Source organism: Theobroma umbraticum, unplaced genomic scaffold (assembly GCF_002168275.2).
Source record: "Theobroma umbraticum cultivar Fairchild unplaced genomic scaffold, ASM216827v3 scaffold_130.0, whole genome shotgun sequence".
NCBI classification, from domain to species: domain Eukaryota; kingdom Viridiplantae; phylum Streptophyta; class Magnoliopsida; order Malvales; family Malvaceae; genus Theobroma; species Theobroma umbraticum.
In genome coordinates this window covers 1144522-1154315 of record NW_018397264.1, presented here as the reverse complement: position 1 = coordinate 1154315, position 9794 = coordinate 1144522, and the positions used below count along the sequence as shown (strand labels likewise).

General features: G+C 32.2%; 1 protein-coding gene across 3 annotated transcripts; it reads left to right on the top strand.

The window, feature by feature from the left end:
* Positions 1 to 1725: 1725 nt before the first annotated feature.
* Positions 1726 to 8287, top strand: LOC110421813 (Haloacid dehalogenase-like hydrolase (HAD) superfamily protein). Of its 3 annotated transcripts, none has more exons than XM_021435491.2 (8): positions 1726 to 1903; positions 2729 to 2798; positions 2945 to 3104; positions 3557 to 3638; positions 4569 to 4785; positions 5744 to 5808; positions 6895 to 7161; positions 7889 to 8287. In XM_021435491.2, exons 1-7 carry the CDS (start codon positions 1811 to 1813, stop codon positions 7147 to 7149), a joined length of 942 nt encoding a protein of 313 aa, XP_021291166.1. In that variant the 5' UTR covers positions 1726 to 1810; the 3' UTR covers positions 7150 to 7161; positions 7889 to 8287. The 3 variants fall into 3 exon arrangements, with proteins under 3 accessions (XP_021291166.1, XP_021291165.1, XP_021291164.1); XM_021435490.2 differs by having other exon boundaries at positions 1726 to 1912; positions 7904 to 8287; XM_021435489.2 differs by having other exon boundaries at positions 1726 to 1912.
* Positions 8288 to 9794: the final 1507 nt, after the last annotated feature.

Below are 9794 nucleotides of genomic sequence, written 5' to 3'. Positions count from 1 at the left end.
GGTTTCAAGAAGGCGGCTTGCAGCTCTTCCACAACATCATCGACCGAGAAATACAACCAAGAAGGATTGTGATAGTACATGAATCGTGAACTAAAAGCTCTTTGAGAAGCAATTTATTCACCGACACATTTTCTTGGTCTTGGTGATGAGGAGGAGGATGGAGGTCAAGGAGGAACCCATCTTTAATGAATTCAACCAAATTTTTAATCGTAGCTGTTGCTCTTCGTTGGAGCATTTTGAGATTTTTGAAAACATAACACAAATATTCTTCCAAGATTTTCAAACAAAAAATGTCAAAATTGGTAGAATCAAAATGACTTTTTTATCATCGTAAGATGTTATTATTTATTAAGAATTTATTTGGCATAATATTTTAAAAAATTTTAAAAAATTTTATATTTTTATTTTATTTAATTAAATTTTTATATTTTTATTTTAAATCAAATAAATATTAAATAAATTTTTATAATTAATTATTAATTTAATTAAAATATTATTTATTATTTTATATTAAATAGTATTGGTGTGACATGTTAAATTATTATAATTGATAATGATATAATATGTTAATATATTATAATTAATGATAACATAACATACTAATTTGACATAATAATATGACCATGTGATATTTTTTACCTTTCACATCAATACTATATTAATATCATGTAAATATAAAATAATAAATAATATTTTAATTAATAACAATTAGTCAATTATCAATCATAATGACTTATTTAATATGAAATAAAAGATATAGAGATTTAATTGAATGTAATAAAATAATAAAGACTTATTTAAATTTTTTTTAATAATTTAAAGACTTATTTGACCATTATACCTATTTATTATTAAACATTTTACATTTTTGAAAAATATAATAAAAATATTCTTTTGAGATTCTCAAATAAGAAATGTTAGAATTGGTAAAATAAAAAAGACTTCTTTTCCAACTGAACCAAGATGTTACTATTTACTAGATATTTATTATTTTTATTATTAATACGCGTGATAAAAAAAAAAACTACACTAACTTGCATACTTGCAAGGTATTATTTACCTTGGTCTACTAACCTCGTAGTTTTATCTTACCAAAAATACCTTATAAGTTAAAAATGATATGATACTTTAAATGTCTAATCTTATTTTAATATAGAATCAATGTAAAATTCATGATTTCAAATACAATTATATTTATAATTTTATCATATAAAAAAGATAAATTATTAAACTTAAAAATAATTTATATTTTGATTTGATAAAATTTACACATGGATTTGAATTTGAAATATTTTGATTTATCATTTCAATTTTCTCAAATTTTAAAAATATTTGAAAAATTATTCATATTTAAAAAATATAAAAATACTTTCAAACATTAAATTTTCAATTTTAAAAAACAAAGAATAAACATAGAGGAACCATACTCGACCTCATGGCAGAAAGTCTTTAGATACGTGGCATTGATGGCCCAAATGTAAGAGCTGGCCCAAGCTCGCTAGAGCGGTGAGAGAGACATGGTATCTGGACCCTCCACGTGGCGATTTTTAAGAGCCTGCTTATTGCTAACTCTCTGTCACGCCATTTGAACATGGCCAGCTGGATGCCCCAAATAAAATGAATAATCAGTTTTACCCTTTCCCTAAATTACCCTCTCAACTTTATGCAAATTTCATTATTGGACACTAAAAAAATACAGAGTAATTATTTTCAAGAGCAAATTTACATGTCAACAGCAACTACCTTTTTTTTTCAAAGTCACCTTTCTTTTAAATAAAAAGGCGAAATTGCTATATTGCTGTGTTGGCAAATGATGGCCAATTGCTCAATTGCTCCATCCGTTGAACCTCTCTTTCAGAGCTTCAATGGTCTTCAATACCTTGCCGAAACGTGTCGTTTCAAGGTACCAAATGTTAGTTAATTTTCCAGTTTTTTTTTTGTAGTTTTTTTCAATTTTGAAATCTGTATTCTGAATTATTGTTTTATTAATCTTTGGATTACGGAAAATTTAAAGTAGCTTTAGTTAATCAAAATATTAATTTTAGCTGTAATTTGGATAGTTGAGTTATAGTTAAATAGATTTTCTACTTTTATCTCCAATTTATGAACAATTTGATTCAATGTTTCTTAATGCTAATTGCTTTGATTCTGGAAGCGAAAAGCAAAAATACCCTTTGGAACAGAAGTAAACAATATTTTTGGAAGATTTTGAAAATTTATAAATTGAAGTTCGATGGATAACAAAAATGCATGTTTTGTGTTATGAGATTTTGAATTTGTCGCAGAAACTATAATTTGCTCAAAAATAAAATAAATTAATCATCTCAAGTATCAGAGAAGGAAAAGTAGCTGGTTTGGATGCCAACCAAATCAGTTAATTAGCTAATTAGGATGATCTCTTTTAAGGAATGTGATTCGTATCTACAAGATGCTTAGACCTGGCTACTGGCTGTTTGCATTTATCAACATGCTTCATGGATTAAAAATCTATCAAGGTTAGAGATGTTTGAGTCTTGAACAGCTCTTCTGCAATATCCCAAAAGAATTGGTGTCATGGAGTAGGATTTTACTGTCCAGGAAATGCCAATGCACTTTAAAAATTTCCAAAATCTAGATTGACACTAAATTGTCCAAGGATTGTAGGCATTTTTAATTGAAAAAAGCAAGTACTGATACATATTGTTGCACACATTTGTTGATTTCGGCTAATTATGTGATGTTTACACAGGCATGGTTCTTGGATCAATTTGGAGTCCTTCATGATGGCAAACAACCTTACCCAGGCGCTATTTCAACATGTATGTTTTCATCTGTGAGTTTTGGCATTTCAGTAAGCTTGTTTCTTGCTGATACAGTGAAATGTTTACATGTTAGGTGAGGTGCATGTTAGACTGTTAGTGCTTTTTTTTTTTCACCTAAAAGATTAAATCCTTTTGGGTGACAGTGGAAAAGCTGGCAACTACTGGTGCCAAGATGGTGATTATAAGTAATTCCTCAAGACGTGCATCAACAACAATTGAGAAAATGAAGAACCTAGGATTTGATCCTTCTCTCTTTGCAGGAGCCATCACCAGTGGAGAATTAACTCATCAGTACTTGCAAAGGTTAATTATTATATATCTTATTCTCACATACAGAGAAATCTCCAATGTCTATAATTGTCATTGATGCTTGAATCTATTTTCATATTTGACTAGTCTAATCCTGTTTGTAGTTTCCATCTGTCGCTCAAGTTTTCTCAGTATGCATTAGATCAGTAGGACCAAATTTGTAGGGCAGGAAAATATAGCTATAAGTTTGAGGCATAACCTCTGAATTCCATGCAGTGTTTAACATGAATGATTCCTGTTTTACAGTTTTTTATTAAAAAAAAGTAGGTTACAATTTTTTTAAACCTTAAAAATAGTTTTTGTCTATGGGTTGTCAGCATGTTTCTTCTCATGGTTTAAATTATCCAATTGCAACTGCAATATTGTATGCTGCTTTTATTTGAATGTTTACTTTTGAAAGCTACAACATACATCTCAAGATTTTCCCTGTATTTTATTACATTTAGGAGAGACAATGCCTGGTTTGCTGCACTTGGAAGGTCTTGCATTCATATGACCTGGAGTGACAGGGGTGCTATATCTCTTGAGGTATGCAAACTGTTTTGAGCATTTCATGACTTTCCTTCTTCCTGTTTTATTATCTTCCTCAACATCCAGTATGCCTTGAAAGCTAAAAGTTTACCTTCTGAGTTTTGGACAAGTTTGTAAACTATCATGTGCATATCCTTCAAATTAGATTTATGGCTACTGCAGCTCCCTAGAAGTATGCATGTATGACCAAATGGGTCATAATTGGCAACTACATTAAAAATTGCCAAAATGCTCCTAGGCACCAAAACTCAACTAATTACTCTACTAGTAACCTGTTGACTATTGAGGACCATTTCCTATGGATTGGTCTTTGTTGAACAATGGCTTTAGCCATTGACTTTTTGCATCAACTTAGATCCAAGCACCATTGGCCCTACAACTTTTCAAGCCTAAACCACATGGCCCTCAAAAGCTTAAGCTCAAATTACTATTGTCGATTGACTTTGGATCCTTATATAAGTCTAGCAATCACATTCACATCCAATGTAAGATGGGGTACGAAAATCCCACCCAATCAAATCCTTGATGTCTGCATATCACAATCACAATCAAGACCCACTCCACAAAATCGAGATCTCACTAGTGCAATATGAAAGCCCACACTGAATTGACATATGCTCTTATACCAGTTGTAATAAGCTAATGTCAAGCACCACGCAGCTCTTAAAAGTTTAATCTCAAGTTATTAGTAGTAATTGATGTAGATCTTTATGTAATTCTTAACAATCACACTCACATCCAATGTGAGATGGGGTATCACACTTTCAAAGAGAATTACACACTTAGTCCATCCATTGATGTGCCAAGCACAAACACTTTTATCCTCTCCATTTCTGCTAAGTAATAGTATTCAGACTTCATGAGCAGTTTCAACAATGCTCTGAGTATCAAATTAACATATCATTACATACAAATTTATTCTTGTAGGGTTTGGGCTTACAAGTTGTGGAGAATGTTGAAGAAGCTGATTTTATCTTGGCTCATGGCACTGAAGCCTTGGGGCTTCCATCAGGTGTTGTATGTCCTATGAATCTTGAGGGTCTTGAGAAAATATTGGAGTGTTGTGCAACTAAAAAGATCCCCATGGTGGTTGCTAATCCAGACTTTGTGACTGTTGAAGCTAGAGCTTTGAGTATCATGCCTGGTAAAGATATATGCAATGATAGAAGTAGGTTGAAGGATAATAATAGCAATTTAAATTATATTACTACTTGCACTATGGGAATTATGAAACAATTCATCCATAATTGAGTACACAATTATCATCATATATCGGTAAATGGATGCATTTTCTTTCAGCATGCCAAAGCATGTCTCCGTTTTAGCTTTTGTAATGCAGATCATCTTTTTCTATTTCAGTTTATGTCCTTTCAATCATTTTCCAGATCTCCAATTTATATTGCCCTCAGATTGTTGAAACCTATTAATAGCTATCGCTTTTGTTTGTACATGTGAACTTTCTATTAAATTCTTATCGTCATAGCAATGTACGAGGAAATGTCATTTCTTGATTTATCATCTTGAAACTAAATAAACATCAGTTAATATCCTGTTTGATTTGTAGTCTCTAAGGCCTTGCTAAGGTTAATTTAAATCTTACTTAATCAAGGTTTTGCAGTTTCCTTTAGACAAATTTTGGTTTTTCTATGATTTATCATTTCATTCATCAATATCGCTTCAGTCTACTGCAAATATGAAAGAGCTGGAGCTTCTCTTAGATGCCAAAAGATCCAAAGAATTGTTATTTATGCATTCTTAAAGCGACCTCAGATCAACTTCAATTATGGTGATTCATGTCTGCTAAATTTTGGTTCAGCTCATTTATACCATCGATGCTGTTACTTGTATATTGTATTCTATAAAATGATACTTTTTTTTCCTTGCATCAATCGCAATAAGTACCTTTTCTATGTTCAATTTTGTTAATGAAAAAATAATTGTCAATCATATAGATTCCCTGCTCCAGCAAGCCCTTCTATGCTCCTGGATTACTTGGTTGAGGTTATTTCATTATGCTAGCATGTTGCAAAAAGGGTTGAGTTCCTGAGTTCCTCTACTGTCATGCATGAAAGATTTTTAAACCATTTTGGTTTATGTCTTAGGTACATTGGCAGCCAAATACGAAAAGCTTGGTGGTGAAGTGAAATGGATGGGGAAGCCAGATAAGGTGATACAATAATTCTTTTCTTCATAGTTGTTACATATTTTTTCTCTTCTTAGTATCTATGGATATGTATGCTCTTGCCGTGTCTTTGCTCTAACAAACAGGTATGCAAGCTTACTCTGCCAACCGTACACATTTGTACATAATACCTCTTCTGGTGGTTATTATAGAATTTTATTTTGTGTTTGCTTTACCTTCTTAATTCTATCTTAAGATATCAAAAATCACATATCATTCACAGTTTTTTCTCCTTGTTAAACGAATATGGCACAGTCAGTAACTGGCATTGGTTGTGGGGCTTGTAAGCATGGAGCTTGAATCAAGTTGGTTTGTTTTGCCAGTAGTCATGACTGTGAGGCATATATGAGACTGTTTCCAAATTCAAACCCTACCGGGACCACCCTCCCCCTCCCATTTCTTCCCCCACTGCACCATCATACACAAAGACTTATACAAGATTTTCAGTAGTACATATTAAATAAACAAATGGCACAATTGTCCTTTCTTTAATATCATGCCTGTATTATCAAGTATTTTGGAATATTTATAACTTGATATACCTACATACATACATACTTGCAGACATACGTGTATGTGTTCTGTGTTTTAAATTATTCTCAGCAAAGAGTAGATATTATGAAATTTTGTGATATCCTGGCAATAATACCTTGATATTTTGGCCCTAACTAGTTCCAGTGTAAATCCATCCATGGCTGCGTAATTTAAAATTGTACTAGTTAATACATAATTTTTTTTGGGTTCCAGTTAATTTAAAATTGTACAAGCTGAGTTCTATCTGATCGGTGCTTCTATGCAATCAAATAATGTTTGCCTGAATCAAAAGTATGACATATTTGTTTTCTTTACGATTATTCAACGTAATTTTGTAAAGCGGATGGTTGTATCTTTTTTTGAACTTTAGCATCAGAGGAGTAATTCAGTAAGCATATAATATGACTGTTTTATCTTCAAATGTTCACGGGTGGTAACGACTAATTCTGTTTAACATTGCTGTTTTCATCTTGTATTGATTAACTTTTTCCTTATTGCCACTGTCACTTTTGTTTACACTTGTTCATTATCTATCAGATAATATATGAATCAGCTATGGCAATGGTCGGTGTGGATGCTTCTGATTCTATTGCTGTGGGTGACTCTCTTCATCATGACATTAAAGGTGCAAATGCAGCTGGAATCCAGTCAGTATTTATCACTGGAGGGATCCATGCAACTGAACTTGGACTCCATAGTTTTGGACAAGTTGCAGATATATCCTCTGTACAGGCCCTTGCATCCAAATATGATGCATGTCCAACATATGTGTTACCAGCATTCACATGGTAGAATTAAGTTCTGGTAAATGCTCTTCCTTTTGCTGTCCCATTTTACATAATTTACATTTATGAACTCATTTTGGTTTAAAAATTTTAGGTAATGAGACCTCTTAAAATGGTTTAAACAGCACATGCAAAAGTTGGCAATACATTAGTTTCAAAGAAATTCTTCATTCAAATAAATAAACAGCTATAGTTGCCCAACAAAGTTATGCACACGTTAAAGATCTGACGTGGTATGTAAATCAATATAAATTGATGTTAAAATTAGAAAATAGCAAAACATATGTTTAAAGAATTTCAGGCAACAACAAATTCATTTACAGACAACAGCTATTTCCTATTTCTAAGTTAGAGACTGCAGAAATTATATATGTTCTGTTACTATGCTAGTGCCTTAAGGTCAAATGATAAGCCCTCACAGTGGTAGTGAAAAAGCTGACTGGTTGAGTATGAATTTAAATCAATGGCTGGTCAAGATATAAATTTCTCACTGAAAGTTCCCTTTCATCTAGTTGCATCAGGCATCATATTGCCCTGCAGTTGTTTCTGTACATTTCAAATGCCATTGAAGAACATTCCTTAACACCCCTTCTCTCTCTGTGTATGGTACCCGTACTCCATAAAATGCTTGAATGTTAATCAGATCAACATGTCATCCTTCTAAATTTTGGTTTCCCTGACATTTTAGGTTGATATTTGAAGAAGGGCATAAGTTATTGTTCACGTGTTGCTAATTTTCTATATAGATGCTTGATTTTCAGATCTTCAAGAAAGAAATTGCTTTCCCAAGCAGTAAGTTCTACAGACTACATTCTGACCTGTGCATGGTGGGTCAAAAGGGCAGAACCTAATCCAAAACAAATTGAAAAATTCAAGGGCACTGGACACTTTGGCCAGGGTGATGTTTTATAATATATGATTTGATTGAAATATCTTGATTCAAATTTAGTTCCCAATGTCATGGAAAACATAAAGGGAAAAAGAGACGAAAGGAATGACTGTTACACCTGTCACTAGCTCAAGATCAATTAAGTTTGTTTTATTAGAGAATTGGGTTCCTGTCATGTTATCTTTGTTGGATGCTTTATGATGTTTGTCATTTGGCAATACGTTCAATGAATAACCATAAAAAGTTCACTTTCCCACTTTGTTTATTCTCTATCATCTAATTAATTTAATTGGGATCTCTCACACCTCTCTTTGTGGTCATATCTAGCTGACAATTCTTAATAGGTATGATCACTGCCATTGAAGATCTCATCAATTTGCAGCCTTGTGCTTTCATTCTTCACGATATGATATCCTGCAAGTCAATCCTTACAGTCAGTTGCTGCAGATTTCAAGATTGACTAGCAGCAAACTTTGCATCAATGTCTCTCCAGGTTCATATACTAAATTAATGGCAAATTTTATCCTCTAATTATGAGAATCCCATCTTTAGAACAATTGATGCTCCGAAAGGCATGATAACAAGTAGGCGTGTAGCACCTTTAGTCCATTTGCTCTGTGCTTCCTGTTTGATCATTGTGGAGAATTGGTTATATTAGATCCCAAGGAATATCTAAACTACATGGTTTACTTGAGTGTCTAGCAAGGGACTTGAGTTCATCCCACCATAACGATTAGATCCAGAAGAGAGAAAAACCACCACAGCCCTGCTTAAAAACTCAATGCTATTGAAGGAAATAGGACTTTCTGCCTGTATATTTGTAAATTAAATACATGAATATATAGATAACATGAATCAAAATTAAAGAATATAATCTTTGGCTACCTAATTTCAGATTTTTTGTCTTTTCTGTTTTATGAAAAAATTTGGAGGTAGATTTGTTATTCAATCTTCCAAGGTAAAATATAATGTCTTATTTTATAAGATCTAAGATTGCGCATTAGAAATTAAGGTTAATAAAAAATTCACAAATAACAGTTAAATCTAAAAATCATTCATCATTGAGACAAAATGAATTTATCGATTGAATCAACCTTTCATTAATTAAAATTTTCATAATAAGAAGCACCGGTTCTAGGAATCAGAATGTGCAGTTTTATTACCTGCTTGAATTGCACGCTCGTAAGTTACAACATTACCTTTTTTCCATCACTTTTTATCTAACTTCATAGCTAGTGAGCTTTTAAGTGGACAGTAATCACTCATTTTGAGGATAACCCTTTCTTAATGAAGAAAGGTGTAATGGGGGCAATCAAGCATGTGACTGTCACTTTTGAGGGTAAACACACAAACTTTTTTATATTTGTTGTGGAAAAAAGGACAAGCTTTTAGTTATTATAGAATGGGTGTAAGAAGATGCTTAGGGCAATAGGGATTTAATCCAGTAATAAAAAGATTGATGTGCAATTGGAAGTTTAAAGATCTCATTTTCCTTCCCATTTGGTGGTGTGATTGCACTAGTTTATATTTGTTAAACTCAAGAAGACAGAGTATTAAAAGGGAAGAAGAGAAGTGTTATTAGCTGTAATTGTACCCACTCCTACATTTTTGTGCATACATGAATTACAAGAATTTTTCTATGCATACTTTAGTTAGAAATTCTTAACACCGATTCAAGTTTACCCTAAACTATTATTATTTCTTTATTAAGAAAGTGTAAAGATTTAATTCTTGGAATCTCCTTTTCTTTCTTCCTTGAATTT